Source organism: Scyliorhinus torazame, chromosome 9, assembly GCF_047496885.1.
Source record: "Scyliorhinus torazame isolate Kashiwa2021f chromosome 9, sScyTor2.1, whole genome shotgun sequence".
NCBI classification, from domain to species: domain Eukaryota; kingdom Metazoa; phylum Chordata; class Chondrichthyes; order Carcharhiniformes; family Scyliorhinidae; genus Scyliorhinus; species Scyliorhinus torazame.
This window is the reverse complement of record NC_092715.1, coordinates 47,823,687-47,845,968: the sequence shown is the minus strand read 5'-3', so window position 1 is coordinate 47,845,968 and position 22,282 is coordinate 47,823,687. Positions and strand designations below refer to the sequence as shown.

The window sequence follows — 22,282 nt, the reverse complement described above, 5'->3', positions numbered from 1 at the left end:
CTTCCCTTGTGGCAAGGCTGGTGGCAAAGAGGGCATTTAATCAAGCAGGTTGGTGGAATAGGACCCCACCTCCTTCCTGCCTCCAACCCGATAAAGTCCTGGGACAGCCTTCCCACCCTGCTGCCAACTGAGGTCCTTAAGTTGCCAATTAATGTCCATGGGGAGCACAATATGCAAACCATTATGGGGTTGCTTGTGAGCTCCCGGGGGTGGTGGGGGTCCCTCATTCAACTGCACTCAATGCTTCTTTTGAGGGACCCAGCATTAAGAAGTGGGAGCGGCTATCTGAGAGTCACACCCTGCCCTTTCTGTCGAACCCCCCTGCCCTTGCCGCCAATCCCCTCCCATCTACCCTGTGATCCCCACCTTGCAACCTCCTCCTGACATCCCTCACCTGTGGCCTTGGATCTGAGCATTGATCAGGGCCTCAAGTGGGTGTTGTACTGGTAGCAGCCATCACCTCCCGGTGGTGCTGTTGTTCAACAGAACTGTCATCCTATGACTAGCTGGCAGCTCAGGGGCGATACTTCCACTCCCAGGGCCTTGATTTCAGGGATGGCCTGCCATTGTCCAACTAAGGGCCTGAGTGGCTGGCTCTCTAGCCAAAAGTGAGAACCCCATCGGCTCCATTAAATACCACCTAATGTTTCAGATCGATTACCTTTAAAAGTGTCAGATTAACACTTGCTTCTACATCCTCTTAAATGTATTAATGTAAGCCCTGTGAATAGAAAAATACAACCAGCACTTGGTACTCAGACTGGAGTTCTTCCAAGATGGAATGCACACCTAGAGGATTATACTTGCTTAAAAGATCAAACGAGAGCTGAATATTTTTGTTGTTCATTTTGTCTTACGTATTTCAAATACACCAAGAGCTCAAACAACTACGGTTCCCAATTCCCTGTCATCGGCTTATTTTCCACTACATCCAGCCCGCACCAGAGAAACTGATCCTGATGACAGCAAACCAGGAATCACAAAGATTCAACTGAACTGAGTCAGACTAATGGAAGTTCACTGTAATAAAATGCAGCAAATAGACACTGTACCTATCGACCCTCTTATCGCCCCACTTTTGTGATTATATCCAGTGACTCTGAAGTCCACAGATCCATACGGATCAAGTAACTGACTGGCTCGCCTTTCATTTCAAGGGTAGAAGTTGCCTTGGCAAAAAGATGGGTGCAGATAAAACTCTTTATAGCCATAACAGCTGAGCACATGACGACAAAGATGGCTATAACCTCGTCCCAAATGCATTGCATAAGTCACAGTCTATCTTTTTGTTAGTGTTTCTCTTGGTCAATACACTTTACTTGGCTGCTTGACATTCTTTGAAGAACACAGAGCTATGGATTAGTCAAAGTGCCTTCAACTACTCACCTAATGTTTGTCTAGTAATATTCTGCAGTGTATCTGAAAAGATAATGAAGTCGGCCACTCATCATGTTTAACAAGGGCTTCACTTCATTAACAAAAGCGCAAACAAGCCAATAGGCATTAATTACAATCAATCTACAGCCAGTTAACGAAATGAGGCATAAACTGATTGGACTCCAAGCAGCCCCACACACACATGCACACACATACACACGCACATGTACGCACACGTGCAGACACATACCCACAGACTCGTCAAGAAAGAAACTAGGCAGAAATAAAGAGTAGTGGCGGGAGCAATTCCAGTACTTTAACCACCTACATCTCAAAGTGATCATAAGATCATTGAATTTTACAAACAAAGCCCATTGTTTCTATACTGGCTCTCTGAAAGAACAATATTAGTTCTAGTCTCCTGCGCAATATCCATGCCCTTCAGAAAAATTACTTTTCAAATATCCATCCAGCTCCTTTTTCAAAGTGTATCATGCGTTCATCAAGGTTGCTGGTACTCCCTGGCAGAGTGAGACGGAGGGGAGGCTATGACCAGCCCAAATACTTTTCTGTGCTGTATTTTCTATGTTCTATGTTCTATGTTCAGGCAATTTGTAATTGGTCAGGACTCAGCAAAAAATGAACACAATTTACTCAACTTAACAATTCCAGATTTCTACCAGATTGCTGTTTTGAGACTGGCACCAATGGATATACTGCATTGGAGGGTATCATAGTGGCCAAGATGGCCAAACCTGGACGTCGACACACCCAATCTTTGACCTTAGCTTCGCCTCTTTGGTATGGCATTCCGTGACTTAACTAACCTCTGATTAAAAGATATCTCCTAACTTCTTTAACTTTATTATTCATGAACTCCAATGTATGCTCTCTAGCACAGTGGTTAGCACTGCTACTTCACAGCGCCAGGGTCCCAGGTTCGATTCCCAGCTTGGGTCACTGTCTGTGCGGAGTCTGCACATTCTTCCCGTATCTGCATGGGTTTCTTCCAGGTGCTCCGATTTCCTCCCACAAGTCCCGAAAGACCTGCTTGTTGGGTGATTCAGACATTCTGAATTCTCCCTCAGTGCACCCAAACAGGCGGCCGAGTGTGGCAACTAGGGGATTTTCACAGTAACTTCATTACAGTGTAAATGTAAGCCTACTTGTGACAATAATAAAGATTATTATATAGCTACTGTCCGATCCAAATCTAGCTGTTTCCTTATTTATCTTAGCAAAACCTCCTGCAATTTGAATACTGGTTTGAATGAAGATAGACCTGTTGCACATTTGATATAATCCTTCCAGAACGTCATTAGCTGTTTCTTCATTTAACCTGGTGCCTTTAAAAATAATATTAGCCATCATTTGATTCCCTGTGAAAAACAGTTCCTAACTGCTTCACTGATTTTCTTCTTCAGTTTTGCCAGTGTTATTCCAATGGAATTGCAAATCCAAGTGAGATGGAGTTAAGCTCTGTGTATCTGTTTGGTGCCCATCTAGAATTGATGTACTCCATTACCTATATCAGTGACATGGGCGGTACAGTGGTTAGCACTGCTGCCTCATGGCACCGAGGACATGGGTTCGATCCTGGTCCCGGGTCACTGTCCGTGTGGAGTTTGCACATTCTCCCTGTGTCTGCATGGGTCTCACCCCCATGACTGAAAGATGTGCAGGGTAGGTGGATTCGGCCACGCTAAATTGCCCCTCAAGTGGAATTTTTTTTTAAAAATCCATGTGCAGTGACAGTGTCATGACTCATTAAGATTTCCATTGGTCGGTATTTTAGAAATATTGTAAAAATATTCAAAAAGAGCGTGATTTAATTTGTTATTGGAATTATCAACTATAGGAATTCTTAATGATTGTATTCATTGACACCAGAGCCAAGTGGGAACTTGAGAATTTGCATTTTTCTGATTGCTTATCACTGTCGCATGATATCCCAAAGTGCTTTAGAACTAAATAGATCCCTTTCAAAATGTAGCCACTGTTGTTAAGGAGGAAACTCAGCAGTTAATTTGCATACAACCAAGTCCAACAAACAGGCAATTGACAATGCAATAATTTGGGCGGCACGGTGGCACAGTGGTTAGCACTGCTGCCTGTGGCGCTGAGGGTCCGGGTTCGATGCCGGCCCGGGTCACTTTCTGTGTGGAGTTTGCACATTCTCCCCGTGTCTGCGTGGGTCTCACCCCCACAATTCAAAGATGTGCAGGTGACATGGAATGGCCACGCTAAATTGACCCTTAATTGGAAAAAAAATAATTGGGTACTCTAAATTTATAATTTTTTTAAAATGCAATAATCAGCTTCAGGCGTTGATGGATGAATTCTATGATTCTATTAGGAAAGGTTTCGAGGTAGATGGGCCAAATGCAGGCAAATGGGGTTAACTTAAATAAACCGTTATCCACGATGCCTGCTCGAATAGTGCCATGCGAACTCAAATAAAAACCTGCATCTTTGATATGCAATCCTCTTTCTGCGCTGCACTGAAGTATTGTATCAGCCTAGCTTATGTGTTCAAGTCTTAGAGTGAGGCCAACAAACATGTGACTCATGAACAAGAGTGCCAACTAAGCTGACACTTGAGCTGAAAAGCCTTAGGTGAGAGAGGGTTAACTAAAATGGTATTCCAGCTCCATAAGTATTCATGCTGCGTTTTTGATCATAATAATAGTAATAATAATCGCTTATTGTCACAAGTAGGCTTCAATGAAGTTACTGTGAAAAGCCCCTAGTCGCCACATTCCGGCACCTGTTCGGGGAGGCCGGTACGGGCGTGTTCGCACTCTGCCTGTTACCATGGTGAATTCATGCTGCGTTTGTGACTAGGGTTTTCTCTTCCTTTTCATCTTCTTTAACCTTGCCACTGCCTTCAACACTGTCAACCACACCTCTTCCAGTATCTCACCTCTATAGTCCACCTCCATGGCAGTGCTCTCTGTTAGTTTCACTGCCACGCATCAAACCATTGTTACGATATTGCTCCCAATAGCTTCTTCCCCTATGTCCACACAATCTCTTTCTTTGGACATCAACTCTTCCTCTTCATGATCTGCATTCTACCCCTTGGTAATGTGAACATAAAAAAACAAGAGCAGGAGGATTGCTCACAGCACCTTGAGCCTGCTCCACCATTCAAGAAGATCATGGCTTATCTGATCCGGGCCTCAACTCCTCTTTCCTGCCTATTCCTCATAACCCACCATAGTTCAAGAATCTGTCTGTCTCAGCCTCAAATGACTCAGTTTCCACAGCCCACTGGAGTAAACAATTCCAAAGATTCACACCCCATTGAGAGTATATTCCTCCTCATCGCCACCTTAAATTCTGAATCTGTGCCCCTGAATGCTCGATGCCCCCAAAAAGGAAACATCCTTCCAGCATCTACTCCCAACATCCTAAATGATTCAAAACCACTTCTCATTCTTCTAAACTACAATGAGTACAGGCCCAACCTGCTCAAGCTCTCTCATAAGATACCCCTTCTTCCAGGAAACAACGTGGTGAATTTTCTCTGAACTGCCTCTGATGCAAGTACACCTCTCCTTAAATAGGAGTACTCTAGATACTTATAATAATCCGGAAACATTAAATCAACTTCCATGTATCAGCAAATATTCAGCTTTTTCCACAGGCCTTAAAGCTGTTGCTACTATCTCCAATTTCTTACATGACATCTGAACGCAGATGATCCTGAACTTCCTCTGGCTAAATTCCAACCAAACCGACACCATCTCCTTCACCTCCTGCAAAAATCTATGGAACACCAACATCACCTCAAGCCGAAGCATGTGGATACTTAGTGCGCTGCTCAATCCGAGGCCCAGTTCCAACCTGTCGTTCACCTCAGAAACATAACCACCGCCCCTCCCTCTGAACTTATGTTGAAGAATCTCTAATTCAACCAACTATTACACTGAAACTTAATTTCTCAAACACTCTGCTTGCGAGCCTCCAAAAGCCACAACTCATACAAATCACCATGGCCCACATTCCTTACATCCATTCAGTGTTCACACAGGCATTCCTTGTCATGATCACCTGGCTTGCCCTGCAAATTGACTTTTAGTATGATCAAACTCAACTTTAAATCCCTTGACAACCTCAGTCCACCCTGTTGTAGCAATTTCTTCCAAATGTAAGTTTTTGCGCAAAGCCTCTGCTTCTGGTCCTGCAGCTTATTCTTACTTCCACACTATTGCTAGCTGCTCAATTGGCCAGCCTGGCCCTGCCCTCTGGAATTTCTTCACTGCTTACCAAGGGTCCTGGACAGCACCTTCCAAACCCACAACTACTACCATCTAGAAAGAACCAGGCAAGCAGCTACATGGGAATACCACCACCTGGAAGCCACACACCATCCTGACTTGGAAATATATCGCTGTTCCTTCACTGTCACTGGGTCAAAATCTTGGAACTAATAATAATAATCTTTATTATTGTCACAGGTGGGCTTACATTAACACTGCAATGAAGTTACTGTGAAAATCCCCTAGTCGCCACACTCCGGCCCCCTGTTTGGGTACACAGGGGGAGAATTCAGAATGTCCAATTCACCTAACAAGCACGTCTTTCGGGACTTGTGGGAGGAAACCAGAGCACCCGGAGGAAACCCACGCAGATATAGGGAGAACGTGCAGACTCCGCACAGATAGTGACCCAAGCTGGGAATCGAACCCGGGTCCCTGGCGCTGTGAAGCAATAGGCTAACCACTGTGCTACCGTGCCGCCCAGTGCTCCCTCCTGCACCATGTGAACCGCAGCAGTTCAAGCAGCACCACCACCTTCTCAAGGGCAATTAGGGGATGGGCAATAAATGCTGACCTAGCCAGCGATGCTCACATCCCATGAATGAATTTTAAAAATACTAACGCTCTTCCTACTGACTGCGTTTTTATCCTTCCAACTAATTCCTTCTGCTTTCACCCTCCAGGTTGGTGTCTATTGTTGAATAAAATTTTAAAAAGGAATGCTTATGGATTGCAAATTTGGCTATGGGTAAATTGCATTTTTATTACAGGTATAGTTGTATTAACTGTAAGTGTAATGTAATGCCCCTTTAGGCAAACCTGCTTGTGAACTAAACCCGAGGCTTAACTGCCTGGTACGGCCCCAGACATGCAAACAACTCACTCAATTATCTGAAGTAATTCTGCTGTTTAAATAATCAGGGTACTCTATTAAAAAGCTTAAAGGTAAGAGCTGCTTAGAAGCAGTGTGGAATTTGTTGAATTAGCAGCACTTTCAGACTGTGTTGTGCTTATAAAGGAACAACATTCATTACAACACAGCATTCATTCTTGAGTAAGAGAGCCAGCTCAACTAAAATCATGACCATAGTCTTATAGACATCAACTAGTTTTTAGAATTCCACCTAGCAAACAGCTCAACCTGTAAACAGGCCCCAGAAAGCTTAATTTACACTGCAGTGGCCCAAAGCTCACCCCATGTTCACAGCCACCAAAGGGTTTCATCCCCACTGGGCCTCCACTGGAACTGCAACAGGCATATGGCAAAACACTGCAAGTTAGAATGGGGAAAAAACATCCATGAGTTGAAATGCCCTGCTTAAACTTCATTCTTCCAACAAATCAGCCCATGGCAAACTGAATGACTGCATTAATGGGGAGGTGGTGGTGGAGTAGTATTGTTACTGGGCTAGTAATCCAGAGACCCAGGGTAATGCTCGTGGGACTCAGGTTCAAATCCCGTCACTGCAGGTGGTGAAATCTGATTTCGATAAAAATCTGGAATTAAAAGTGACCACGAAATCATTGTCGATTGTCGTAAAAACCCATCTGTTTCACTAATGTCCTTGAGTGAAGGAAATCTGTCGTCCTTACCTGGTCTGGCCTACATGTGACTCCTGACCCACAACAATGTGGTTGACTCTTAACTGCCCCCTCGAGGGCAATTAGGGATGGGCAATAAATCCTGGCCCAGCCAACAACACCCGAATATAAAACAATTAGTCCTGTTACAGAATGGGGGAAAGCATATCTGCATCCATAGGGCAGCACGGTAGCATTGTGGATAGCACAATTGCTTCACAGCTCCAGGGACCCAGGTTCGATTCCGGCTTGGGTCACTGTCTGTGCGGAGTCTGCACATCCTCCCTGTGTGTGCGTGGGTTTCCTCCGGGTGCTCCGGTTTCCTCCCACAGCCCAAAGATGTGCAGGTTAGGTGGATTGGTCATGATAAATTGCCCTTAGTGTCCAAAATTGCCCTTAGTGTTGGGTGAGGTTACTGAGTTATGGGGATAGGTGGAAGTGTTGACCTTGGGTAGGGTGCTCTTTCCAAGAGCCGGTGCAGACTCGATGGGCCGAATGGCCTCCTTCTGCACTGTAAATTCTATGATAATCTATGATAATCCAGCCACAATTATGTGCACAATGCTCTTAAATTCATGGGGCGGGATTCTCCCCTACCCAGCAGGACGGGGGGTCCCGGCAGCATGGAGTGGCGGGAACCACTCCGGCGTCGGGCCGCCCCAAATGTGCGGATTTCTCCGCACCTTTACGGGCCAAGCCCTCACCTTGAGGGGCCGCCGGAGTGGTTGGCGATTCCCGCCCCCGCCGAATATCCAGTGCCAGAGAATTCGGCAACCGGCAGGGGCGAAATTCACACCAGCCCCCGGCGATTCTCCGACCCGGCAGGGGCTCGGAGAATCCCACCCATGATCTCTCATATTTCATTTTAATAAATTTAGAGAGCCCAATTATTTTTTTTCCAATTAAGGGGCAATTTAGCGTGGCCAATAACCTAATCTGCACATCTTTGGATTGTGGGGGTGGAACCCATGCAAACACGGGAGGAATGTGCAAACTCCACATGGACAATGACCCGGGGCCGGAATTTGAACCTGGGTCCTCAGCGCTGCAGTCCCAGTGCTAACCACTGCGCCACCGTGGCACCCCTATGATCTTTCATATATTATCATATGATGAAGCCTTTAATACTCTCACTAACTTTGTTGAGATGACATTATTAAATCTGGTTGCCCTACCAATGAGGCTGGTTTAGCACACTAGGCTAAATCGCTGGCTTTTAAAGCAGACCAAGGCAGGCCAGCAGCACAGTTCAATTCCTGTACCAGCCTCCCTGAACAGGTGCTGGAATGTGGTGACTAGGGGCTTTTCACAGTAACTTCATTTGAAGCCTTCTTGTGACAATAAGCAAATTTCATTTCATCCATGTTTCAGTCTCCGTCTAAGCGGAATAATCACCTATTTAAAAATAGCCTCAGAGCGTGTCTTTTTCCTCTACACGCACACAGAGTATATAATAATCTTTATTAGTATCACAAGTAGGCTTACATTAACACTGTAATGAAGTTACTATAAAAATCCCCAAGTCGCCACAATCCGGCACCTGTTTGGGTACACTGAGGGAGAATTCGGAATGTCCAATTCACCTAACAAGCACATCTTTTGGGACTTGTGGGAGGAAACCGGAACACCCAGAGGAAACCCACGCAGATACAGGGAGTACGTCTCTCCCCATGTGAACAGGTGCCGGAGTGTGGCGACTAGGGGATATTCACAGTAACTTCATTGCAGTGTTAATGTAAGCCTACTTGTGACACTAATAAAGATTATTATAGATTCTGTGTGTATGTAGAGATAAGGATGGTTCATATGAAAAGGAGAGAATCTCCCACCATTGACATCAACCAGAAATAAAAAGCTACTGTAATCTGGATCACCAAGGGCATCAGAGATCCCCATGGGTCCCACAAGCCCCTGTCCAATCTCCGTAAAACAGCAAGAGACTTTTCTCAAGTCTACTTAGCTGATCTGAACAGGGGACAGTAGCACACAGAGTTCTGGGGTCTCCGTGTGAGCATGCCTGACCTGGGACCCCATACTTAATATAAAGCCAAGTGTAAATCCGCACAGAAAAAAAAGTCACAATGAGCAAAAATAGTCTCTGCATGCTTCTATTAACCATTAGCATCGCCATGGTGACCAAAAGAAATACTGAATGAGAAAATCGGTGACAGGACGCAATCTTATTCACACAGCTCCAAGTATTTAGAATCACTGGAACATGGAGGTGTGTCGCTAACTGCTGCCAGTGGCAAAACAAGACTGTTGACATTGCAAGCTTCATACCAGTTTCCTAGCAATGGCTATCTAACATTGGATTGCACTTGTACTATAAAGAGGACTGAAAACAACATAATTTCCCTTAGCTTGCTTTCAAACCAAACAAGTGATGCAATGATCTGCAGCCAAAATAATAGGCAATCATATGAAATCAAAATTAGATCTAACCACAGCAGAGTAAAATTAACATGTTTACACTTTAAATTTCAAGTAAACATAAAATGAAATAGAATTCTACCACAGCAAACATCTTCTGTTTGCTTCCTTATATGAAGGAGTACTTAACAAGAACACCGGTTTTCATGGAAAACAAGGGTTTAATCAAAAAACATCCCCAAAACATTAATAAACATTAATTAGTCTACGTATTATGATCCGAATTTGGCTTATTTTGTCATCCTCTCAGTAAATATATTAGTTGCCCACATCAAACAACTTATTAATTGAACATGACGACACCATCAGTATAGCAGCTGATCTTGGCTGCAGAAACATTTCTACACAGATTTTTGAGCACTGCTTCAACAAAGTGATGAAGCCATGGCTCAGTTGGTAGAGCCCAGGCCTTTGAGTTATAAGGTTATATAACTCCAGGACCTGACCACAAAAATCTTGGCTGAAACTCCAGTGCAGTACTAAGGGAGTGCCATCTTTCAGAGGAGATGTTAAACTGAGGCCATGTCTGCCATCTCCAGCGAATATGAAACAAATTCCATGGCGCCATTTCGAAGAAGATCCGGGGCCTTACCACCAGTGTCCTGGCTTATATTCACATAATAAATGCAGATCATCTGGCTATTATCGTATTGCTGTTTATGCAAATTTGCCGTGTACAACATCGAGTAGCTTCTGTCCTAGAACAGCGAGTATATCTCAAGAGTGCTCCATTGTCTGTGAGAGATTTGGGAAGTCCCTGTGAGGTCACAAAAGGTGCTACATAAATATGTCTTTCTTTAATGTGCCTGGAACCTCGGGCACAAAAGGATGCCATTTGGCCCATCATCCGGGTTCTTTGAAAGAACTATCCATTAACGGCCAGTTCCCCCTCTTTCCCTACGTGTTTTTCCTTTTTCACACATATACTCAATTCTCTTTTGAAAGTTGTTACTGAACCTGCTTCCGCAACTTTCTTCCCTCGGATCTTTTGGCAATTGCCTCATGTTTATGGAAACAAACTGACAAATACAATACCATAAAAAAATGTGCATTGGCCCAGCGCCAAATCCATCTTTTTCATTGTGACAATGTGCACTGACTGGAGCTGTACGATTCCATTACCTGAAGGCTGACCCTGTTTCATTGCCAATGCATGACAGGTGCAATGCTTCACCACTGACTGCTACTCTAGTATGTGTCAACAGCTGGGTAAGAATTCCACAACACAAAGAAAAGTTTAAACCTTTCTTTAAATATCCTGCAGGGAGCACCAACACAATCCAGGTGACTAAAGCCTCAATTCACATTCACAGAACAGTAAGATATGGTATACTCCCATTGATGCTCTGCGTGCTGTTGTCTATGTTTTTTTTTTCTTGTCTCTAACTCAGCTCATTTGCTGCTGAAACTTTCATCCATGTCTTTATTTCCGCTTCACTTGACTATTCCATTGCTGTCCTTACTGCCCCCCCCCCCCCCCCCCCCGCCACCTCCGCCCCCACCCAATTTGTACCCTCTGTTAAACTTGACCTCATCCTAGCTCACACCAAATCTCATTCTGTCCTCACTGGCTTCCCGGTATAGCTTCCTGTTAGATTTCAATTTCTGATCCTTGTTTTCGAACCCCTCCTTATCTCCGTAATTTCTTCCAACCCCAATACTCTCCAATGTTTCAGAGCTCCTCCAATTCAGGCTTCTTGCACATCCCCGAGTTCCATTGCTCCATCAGTGATGGATATGTTTTCAGCTGCCTTGGCCCTGTCCTAAGCTGTGGAAATTCCTCTCTAAATCTCTCCACCTCGCTTTCTTCCTTTAGAACACGCTGTACGACCCACCTCTTTGACCTGTCCTGAGATCTCCTTACATGGCTTAAATGTCAAGCCTTGTTTGATAACCCTCATGTGAACATTCTTAAGATGTTTCGCTGCATTAAAGACAATGCAGACAATGTTGTTGCTGCCATCTTTGGGCTGAGCACATCAGATTCCAGCCACTCTCTGTGATATGGGGAAATGAAAAGGATTTTGTGTGTCCCACAATGATTTCAGAACAGCAGTGTTCATGTCAAATCAGCTCTCTTAACTGTGAATGATAGGTTTCAGATTTAGTTATGCAAATTCTGGGAGCTGGCTCACCATGGGGCAGACTGGTGAGGGAGGGGTGGGGAGAGAGAGACAGATACGATGACTAGTGATGATATCACTAGACTGGTAATCCAGAGATCAACGCTAGACAGGGTAGATTCTGAAGAATGTTCCCGATGTTGGGCCAGTCCAGAACTAAGGGTCACAGTTTGAGGATAAGGAGTAAACCTTTTAGGACTGAGGTGAGGAGAAATTTCTTCACCCAGAGAATGGTAAATCTGTGGAATTCACTACCACAAAAAGTAGTTGAGGTGAAAACATTGTGTCATTTCAAAAAAAGAATTAGATATAGCTCTTGGGCTAAAGGAATCAAGGGATATGAGGGACGAAGTTGTGTTTGGCGATCAGCCGGAGAATCCAAGTTTCTAACCAAATCGGGGGCGGTGCTGCTTTCACGATGCACCACCCCCTCCAAAGCGGCGTACTCTAGGAGTCACTGCACCACGCCCCTGATGCTCCACCCCCAACCAGCCGAGTTCACAACGGCGTGGGTCGCGTGTTGTCCCAGCCTGTCGGGAACTCGGCGTGGTGGCTGTCGACTCAGTCCAGCACCACCACAGCTGGGTGAGGGCCGATCCGCGGGCAAGGGGGGGACATTATTCGGGGCTGGGGGCACTGTTGGGGATGGTCCGGGGCGCACAAGCCAGCCAAAGGGTGGGCACTATTTCGCAGGCCGGGTCTGTAAGTGGTCTCCACCATGGAGCATGGCATGGCAGCTGCAGGCCCGCCACAGTGCGCATGCGCGCCCACGGACCGGGCAATTCTCTGGGCATATCGGCAGCTAGAGCAGGGTGCTCTCTGCTGCCGGCATTCCAGCACCCAGCAAAACGGGGAATCGGTGGCCATTTGTTCTGGCGTCAAACGCCATCGTTCCCATGCCCGCATGGAGACATAGGCCCAGAATCGGAGAATCCAGCCCGGGATCAGGGTATTGAACGTGATGATCAGCCATGATCACAGTGAATGGCAGAGCAGGCTCGAAGGGCTGAACGGCCTCCTCCTGCTTCTATTTTCTATGGTTATTTCTAATTTCCTAGGAATATGGATTCAAATCCCACCTTGACAGTTGGTTGAATTTAAAGAAAAGTCAAGTAATAATATGGAATATAAAAGTAAGTTTCAGTAATCGTAATCATAAAGCTATCATTTTGTATTGTTAAAAATTCATCTGGTTCACTATTGCTCTTTAGGGAAGGAAATCTGCCATTGTTACCTGGTCTGGCCAGGCTTGCCTGCTGACTCCAGACCACAGCAACAACTGCGCCCCCACACCCCAAACCCCCCACCCACCCACTCTTCACAATAGTACCAAAAAATGGCATCCGCAACAATGCAGCACTCCTTCTGTATTGCATTGCAGTGTTCTCCTGGTTTATTGTGTTCATCCATGATATGTGGGAGTTGCTGGCTAGGTCAGCATTTATTCTCCCATCCTGACATTGGTAGTGGGGAAAATGCTAAAGTTCATTATAAAAGATTTAATAGCAAAGAACTTGGAAAACAGTGGCAGGATCGGACAGGATTTACGAAAGGGAAATCATGCTTAATAAATGTACTGGAATTGCCCTTGAGTATGTGGTGGCAAGCTGCGACCATAATATGATAGATGAAGTGTGACGTAGATGATTCTGAGGTTAGGGTCCTGAAACTTAATAAAGGAAACTACGATGGTATGAGGCCCGAGTTGGCTCTGATGGATTGGGGAACGCTACTTAAGGGATGATGGTGGATAGGAAATGGCAACTATTCAAAGAGCACATGGGTGAACGACAACAATTGTTAATTCGTGTCTGACGCAAAAGTAAAATGGGAAAGGCAGCAAACCATGGCTTATGAGGGAAATTAAGAGACAGTATTAGATCCAAGGAAGAGGCATACAAATGGGCCAGAAGAACCCCCCGGCAGATCTGAGAATTGGGAGCAGTTTGGAATTCAGCAAAGGAGGACAGTCGGATTGATTAAGAAGGGAAAATAAAGTACGGGAGTAAGCTTGTGGGGAACATAAAAACTGGCTGTAAAAGTTCCTATAGGTATGTGAAGAGAAAAAGATTGGTTAAGACAAATGTAGGACCCTTACAAGGGAATTCATAATGGGCAACAAAGAAATGGCTGACCAACTAAGTACTTACTTTGGTTCTGTTTTGGACACAAATAATTTACCAGAAATCTTGAGGAATACAGAGTTTAGTGAGAGGGGGGAATTGAAGAAAATCAGTATTAGTAGGGAAATGGTGTTGGGAAATTGATGGAATTGAAGGTAATCTACATCCCAGAGTACTTAAGGAAGTGGATCCAGAAATAGTGGATCATCTTCCAAGATTCTATAGACTCTGAAACAGTTCCTACAGATTGGAGGGTAGCTAATGTACTCCCACTATTTAATAATAATCACTTATTGTCACAAGTCGGCTTCAATGAAGTTACTGTGAAAATCTCCTAGTCGCCACATTCCGGCACCTGTTCAGGGAGGCTGGTACGGGAATTGAACCCGCGCTGCTGGCCTTGTTCTGCATTACAAGCCAGCTATTTAGCCCTCTGTGCTAAACCAGCCCCTATTTAAAAAGGGAGGTAGAGAGAAAACAGGGAATTATAGACCAGTCAGCCTGACGTTGGTAGTGGGGAAAATGCTAAAGTCCATTGTAAAAGATTTAATAGTAAAGAACTTGGAAAACAGTGGCAGTATCGGATAGGGTTTACGAAAGGGAAATCATGCTTAATAAATCTACTGGAATTCTTTGAGGATGTAACTAGTTGAGTTGACAAAGGGAGCCAGTGGATGAGTTTTATTTGGACTTTCAGAAGGCTGTTGACCAGGTCCCACATAAGAGATTAATGTGCACAATTAAAGCGCATGGGATTAAGGTAGTAATTAAGATGGATAGAAAACTGGTTGGCAGACAGGAAACAAAGAGCAGGAATAAATGGGTCTTTTTCCAAATGGCATTCAGCGACTAGTAGGATACCGCAGGGATCAATGCTAGGACCCCAGCTATTCACAATATATTAATGATTTAGATAATTAGGGCAGCACGGTAGCATAAGTGGCTAGTACTGTGGCTTCACAGGGCCAGGATCCCAGGTTCGATTCCCCGCTGGGTCACTGTCTGTGTGGAGATTGCGCGTTCTCCCTGTGTCTGCTTGGGTTTCCTCCAGGTGCTCCGGTTTCCTCCCACAAGTCCCGAAAGATGTGCTGTTAGAGAATTCTCCGTGTACCTAAACAGGCGCCAGAATATGGTGACTAGGGGCTTTTCACAGTAACTTCATTGCAGTGTTAATGTAAGCCTACTTGTGACAATAAAGATTATTTTTATTACATGTGAGCCACTGTGCATCGGTAATGGAGAATGAATATTTGTGGATGGGATGACAAGCAAGCGAGCTGTTATGTCCTGAATGGTGTCCAGCTTCTTGAGTGTTGTTGGAACTGCACTCATCCAGGCAAGTGGACAGTATTCCAACACACTCCTGATTTGTGCCGTGTAGATTGTGGGCAGACTTTGGGGAATGAGGAAGCGAGTTGCTATGGGCAGGATTGTGAATCTCTATGTGTTCAAGTCAATGGAACTAGGGTTTGAACCCCAGAACTTTCTCCCCGGGTCAGTATCTGAACTGACCCCATAATTATTTACCTGCTCCCTCTGACCATGACTGGAATAATCCATTCTGCTTCTTCAATTTAAAAAAATCATCCCCTCCTTACTTGTTTCGAATACAATGTTGAGGCACTTGCATCAGACAGACAGAAGTCGGCCTGGGTGTCAATTCTGACACCGGGGATGCTGCACATCCCAGCAGCAATGAGTGAGTTTTGAAATTTTCAGAGTGTGCAGCACGGTTATACTAAGAGGCACTGGGAAGCCCAGGGTGGGAGCAGGAAGAGGCATTTAATGGCAATTCGGGAGATGCCCATCTCTGCATTCCAGTGAGAGACTTAAAGTAACAATTGACAGGAACAGAAACACAGCCCGAGAGCTGAGAACGTCTTCAGACGTGGCAAAGAGGAATTCGCAGCATCATACGTGCCCATCAACAAATAACAGTATCAATATGTACAGAAATCAGCAAGAGTGCTTGATACATTTTATACAACTCAAAAACAGAGTTTGTGTCACTGAAATAAAACCCCAATCCAATTCATCTGAGATTCAGACCTCGTGACCCGTTTGCATCAACGCTGTGAAGTTTTCCCAATGAAACTTGGCTGGAATTTAGTGTGTAAATTTTATCCTCTCACAGTCATGGGTCGGTCAGCTGGGGGGGGGGGGGGGGGGGGGGGCAGAATTAACTTCTCCCTCTCGGCTAAATTTCCAGCTGCAAAAGTCCACCTCACCCATACCCACTACACAGCAACATCTCCCCGGAGGTCCAGCTCGAGGGAGGGGGGAGGGAGAGAGTGAGGGTAGGGAATGGAGGAGAGGGGGGGATGAAGGATGGGGAGAATAGGGAGCGGGATGAGGGGGGATTGAGGGGAGGAGTGGAAGGGGAGAGGAGGGAGTGGAAATGGGGTGGAAGTGATGGGGAGTGGAGGGAATAGAGAGAGGAGAGGGAGAGGAGAGGGAAGGGTAATGGTATGTGGAGGGAGAGGAAGATAAATGAGGGAGGGGAAGAGGAGTGAGGGAGGGAGAGAATGAGGAAGGGGAAGAGGAATGAGGGAGGGACGGGAAGAGGAATGAGGGAGGGGAAGAGGAATGAGGGAGGGGAAGAGGATTGAGGGAGAGACGGGAAGAGGAATGAGGGAGGGGCAGAGGAATGAGGGAGGGGAAGAGGATTGAGGGAGGGACGGGAAGAGGAATGAGGGAGGGGTAGAGGAATGAGGGAGGGGAAGAAGAATGAGGGAGGGAGGGGAAGAGAAATGAGGGAGGGGGGAAGAGGAATGAGGGAGGGAGGGGAAGAGGAATAAGGGAGGGACGGGAAGAGAAATGGGGGAGGGAGGGGACGAGGAATGAGGCATGGAGGGGAAGAGGAATGAGGGAGGGAGGGGAATAGGAATGAGGGTGGGAGGGAGGGGAATAGGAATGAGGGAGGGAGGGAGGGGAATAGGAATGAGGGAGGGAGGGAGGGGAATAGGAATGAGGGAGGGAGGGAGGGGAATAGGAATGAGGGAGGGAGAGGAAGAGGAATGAGGGAGGGAGGGGAAGAGGAATGAGGGAGGGAGGGGAAGAGGAATGAGGGAGGGAGGGGAAGAGGAATGAGGGAGGGAGGGGAAGGGGAATGAGGGAGGGAGGGGAAGAGGAACGAGGGAGGGAGGGGAAGAGGAATGCGGGAGGGAGGGGAAGAGGAATGAGGGAGGGAGGGGAAGAGGAATGAGGGAGAGAGGGGAAGAGGAATGAGGGAGGGAGGGGAAGAGGAATGAGGGAGGGAGGGGAAGAGGAATGAGGGAGGGAGGGGAAGAGGAATGAGGGAGGGGAAGAGGAATGAGGGAGGGGAAGAGGAATGAGGGAGGGGAAGAGGAATGAGGGAGGGGAAGAGGAATGAGGGAGGGGAAGAGGAATGAGGGAGGGAGGGGAAGAGGAATGAGGGAGGGAGGGGAAGAGGAATGAGGGAGGGAGGGGAAGAGGAATGAGGGAGGGAGGGGAATAGGAATGAGGGAGGGAGGGGAATAGGAATGAGGGAGGGGAATAGGAATGAGGGAAGGAGGGGAAGAGGAGTGAGAGAGGGTGAAGAGGAGGGAGGGAGGAAGGGAAGAGGAATGAGGGGGGAGGACATGGAGGGATGAGGGCGAAGGGAAAGGGTAGGGTGTAAAGAGGGAGCTGGAGAAAGGTATGGGAGGGAGAGGATGGGCTGAAGAGAACAAAAGTGGGTGGAGTGGGGATCCAAAGCTCCCCACTGGAGGCGGCTGCCGTTTATTGTGACTCAGTTCAAAGGGAGCAACTCAATCCAGATAACTGGCAGAAAAGTTGTGGGGAAAAGATGTTAGAATCCGCTACGTACAGTTCAGGGCTATCTACATAATAATATCCTTGATGAATGCCCCCTTCCCCTCAAGAACAATCACCATCGACACTAAACTCATGTCAGTTTTCACTCGGACTTGTGTTTAGCGCGCCCTGTGAGGTGCTTTGAACCTGCTCCTCCTCGGCCATGGGCAACAGGAACCCCCTTCTTCACAACATCCTCACACACCGAGAGTTTCAAATCGCTCGTCCCCTTTTGCAAACTTTATCCCCTTGTTTTTAAAAGTTGTGGAAATTGTTGCAAACTGTCCCAATTGTTGCAGTCAAACCGACTATTCGAGTCACGTAAGTCACTTCAATTAAAGATACCTGGGCGAATAAGTTCTTTGAAAAGGTGTGGGGACGGGGCAGGTTACACATATATAAAACAAATATCGTAGATTCATTTCAACAAGGAAATCTTCAAAAAAGTATATACCCAGTAAAAAAAAAGCTGGGCTTCTATCGTTTAAATTGTTGTGGAGTTGTGTTGGTGGGAGAAAAATCTGGTATGTGTGTGCCGTCCTCCGCCCCCCCCCCCCCCCCCCCAACCCCAACATGTTGAGGGGAGACAATTCACTGAGGGAACTATTTGAATCAAAGGGGTTTGGGTGGGTTTTGAAGCACTTCACATCCTCAGCCAGACTGTGCTGGCTGGAGTCCAGTGCAATCTGCCCGGAGAGTCAGTCACAGTCAGTCAGAGTCCCCCGGCCAGTGTCTGGCTGCTGTTAACCTTAAGTTGCAAACTGCCCTCCTTCCTACCTGTCTCGGGGGTCGATCCAGCTCGTTTGCTTGGTGTTGTGATCAATATAAAAGACTTTACCGTCGTAATCTCTCGCCTCTTCCCAACCATCCGGCAAAGGGAGCTCTCCATTGCCCTTCCTATGCATGTTGTAATACTGTAAGAGCCTCCATAAATCCGGGGAGGAGGGGGGATTAAAGAGATGAGAGGAGGGGGGGGGGGATTTTTTTTTAAGGAGTCGCTCTGCGATCATTCACATCCTTCTAACGATCTGGTCCTCCATCTTAACTCCATCCAGGAATCCCCCACACACAAGAAAAAATCCTCTTGGCAGTCGGCTGGATTAGCATATATTCATTTGCATACAAATTCCTCCCCTCAAGTTCTCATCAAATATTAATACGGACGGCGCACAGCCGCCAAATCCAACTTCCTCCCAACAAACAAGATGTGTGATTGTGCTCAACCTTCGCCCGTTTTTTTTTCAAACCTTGGAGAAAACTATTTCTTTTTTTTTGGTTGTGGGCGGGGGGGGGGGGGGGGTCTTTGAGTTATCTGGTTGAAAGGAGGGAATGCCAACACACGCATTTCAGTCACCACTCCACACCTCCCCCCCCCCCCCCCCCCACCACCACCACCACACACACACAACCTTTACTGGTCTGAGGCAATTCTTAAATAGTATCGTTTTGCAGATCAGTATACCCATTACTAATGGATTTTCCCCCTTTTACCTTTTCCACCCAGCATGTGGCAAGGCTGAGGTCAGAGTCTAGCAGGAGTCAGAGACAGTCCAGGCCAAAACAGCCCCAGACTTCTCTGACCTGGAATTTTTTAGGTTTGGCAATGTATGGGATATGTCTGGGAAGGCAGTAGGCTCTTTAAAAAAAGGATAAGGAGATTGGGGAGGGAGGGAGAGTTAGTGATATTGATAACACGAGCAATTAGAGAACAGGACTTCAGTCAGGGTAAGTAAGTGGAAAGCATAAGAATATAAATTTAAACACTTCAGATAAAAGCAAATCGCTGCGGATGCTGGAATCTGAAACAAAAGCAGAAAATGCTGGACAATCTCAGCAGATTTGACAGCATTTGTGAAGAGAGAGACGGAAGCTAACATTTCGAGTCTGGCTAACTCAAATTTAAACAGTTGGGTTTCAGGTTCTGCTCATTTGTGCTAGTTATATTCGTGGAATGCTCTGGGGACCTGGGTTCAAATTCCACCATGGTAGATGGTGAATTTTGAATTCAATAAAAATTTGGAATTAGAAGTCTAAAAGGTAACCGTGAAACAATTGTCGATTGTCACATACAACCCATCTGGTTCACTCATGCCCTTGAGGGAAGGAAATTTGTCGTCCTTACCTGGTCTGGCCTACATATGACTCCAGATCAATAATAATAATCTTTATCAATGTCACAAGTAGGCTTACATTAACACTGAAGTTACTGTGAAAATACCCTAGTCGCCACACTACAGCGCCTGTTCGGGTACACTGAGGGAAAATTCAGAATGCCCAATTCACCTAACAAGTACATCTTTTGATGACTTGTAAGAGGAAACCAGGGCACCCGGAGGAAACCCACGCAGACTCGGGGAGAACGTGCAGACTCTGCACAGGCAGTGACCCAAGCCGGGAATCGAACCTGGGACCTTGGATCTGCGAAGCAACAGTGCTAACCATTATACTACCATGATCCACAGCAATAGGAGCAGCATGGTAGCACAGTGGTTAGCACTGTTGCTTCACAGCTCCAGGGTGCCAGGTTCGATTCCCAGCTTGGGTCACTATCTGTGCAGAGTCTGCACGTTCTCCCCGTTCTGCGTGGGTTTCCTCCGGGTGCTCCGGTTTCTTCCCAAAAGGTGTGCTCGCTAGGCAAATTGGACATTCTGAATTGTCCCTCAGTGTACCCGAACAGGCGCCGTAGTATGGTGACTAGGGGATTGTCGCAGTAACTTCATTGCAGTGTTAATGTAAGCCTGCTTGTGACTCTAATAAAGATTATCATTATTTCGAATCATAGAATTTACAGTGTAGAGGAAGCCATTTGGCCCATTGAATCTGCACCGGCCCTTGGCAAGAGCACCCTACTTAAGCCCACGCCTCCATCCTATCCCAGTAACCCCACCTAACCTTTTGGACATTAAGGGGCAATTTAGCACGGCCAATTCACCTAACCCCCACGTCTTTGGACTGTGGGGAGGAAACCGGAGCATCCGGAGGAAACCCACGCAGACAACGGGGAGAAAGTGCAAACTCCACACAGAGGGTCACCCGAGGCTGGAATCGAACCTGGGTGGTTGACTCTTGAATGTCCTCAGGGATGGGCAATAAATGCTTGCCCAGCCAGCGACGCCCACATCCCATGAACGAATAATAATTTTAAAATTCTGATGGAATCAGCTAAGCCAGGTTGGGGAATTTTACAGTTGCACCCCCAAACCATCCACATTCATGTTTCACACAACCTTTTGCACTGATTCAAGGTTCAATTTGTGAAAATCAGGCCCTGTTCGCCTCACCTCCAGGTCATTGTCAACTTCTTCACTGAAGCATACGAGAAATTGGGCCTTACGCTTAAAACCCCAGAAAACTAACATCCTCTTTCAACCAGCTTCTGCAGCATAATATCCGCTGTACCCCCCCCCCCCATCTGCCCCCCCTCCACCTCGCCCCTCTGCACCCGGTTCCCACCACCACCGCCAAGCACCCCACCACCCCCAATGCTCCCCCTGTGATTTAGATAAAAGGTGAGATCCCATCGCTTCTCAGCCTTTTGGCTAAGATGAGCGTGAGGTCAGGTGTAATGCCTGGATCTGTATGTCTCTCTTGTGGGGCCATGAATTGGATTCAATTTGAATTGGTTTTTGGAGCAGGCGAGGAGCTGGATTAGGGGTTTGCCCCTGTCCACACTCTGAGCTCTGGCTTTGTAACTCTGATAAAATAATGGAAAAAAAAGGTGAGATCCCGGAAAATGTGGGCCACTTTCTATATCTTGGGATCGCTTTCTCGGCGGATTCAAACATAGATCGAAAAATTCATCATTACCACTGATATACCAGCTCATCCTTTGGCTGACTGAGAAAAAGAATATTTGAGGATCAGGATCTTAAATCTCATGGACTCAGGTTCTCATGGTTACCAGGCAAAAATGGGGCCCACACTCCTATATGCTTCAGAGGCTTGGACAACCTACAGAACTAGCAGGATCTTCATAAAATACTCCAAATCTGATAACAGAAAAGTTACCATTGAGCAGTCCAACAGCAGCGTATTCTCCCAAGGCAACAAGTCCTGCATAAGAGATTAGTTTGTAACATTTAAGCGCAGGGATTAGGGCAATGTATTGAGATAGATAGAAAATTGGTTTGGCAGACAGGAAACAAAGAGTAGGAATTAACGGGTCTTTTTCAAATTAGTAGGCAGTGACTAGAGGGGTACCACAGGGATCGGTGCTGGGACCACACTATTCACAATATATATTAATGATTTAGATGAGGGAACAAAATGTAATATCTCCAAATTTGGAGGGAATGTGGGATTAGGCTACTGAGTTGGATGATCAGCCATGATCATAATGAATGGCAGAGCTGGCTTGGAGGGCCTGCTCCTATTTTCTATGTTTTAATGCACAATATCAAGGCACTAATAAATCAAAACCAGTTCCAATGTGTAGGACATGTTATTCATATGTCCAACACCAGACTCCCACTGAGCCACTTGGAACTCGGGTATGGCAGGATACGGCCAGTGGGATGGTGGAAATGCTTTAGGGATGCCCTCAAAGCATTCCTGAAGTTGTCAA

The 22,282-nt window shown here is 46.3% G+C and overlaps 1 protein-coding gene across 3 annotated transcripts in view; it reads right to left on the bottom strand.

The window, feature by feature from the left end:
- LOC140429171 (protein WWC2-like) overlaps nt 1-18,912 on the bottom strand; it is a 334,080-nt gene extending 315,168 nt beyond the window's left edge. For 2 of the 3 annotated variants that reach the window (XM_072515837.1, XM_072515838.1), the window contains exon 1: nt 18,496-18,912. In XM_072515837.1, coding sequence (XP_072371938.1) covers nt 18,496-18,728 — 233 coding nt within the window. In that variant the 5' untranslated portion in view covers nt 18,729-18,912. The remainder of the gene's footprint in view (nt 1-18,495) is intronic. The other variant, XM_072515839.1, reaches the window with a different exon arrangement.
- Between the last annotated feature and the right edge of the window lie 3,370 nt (nt 18,913-22,282).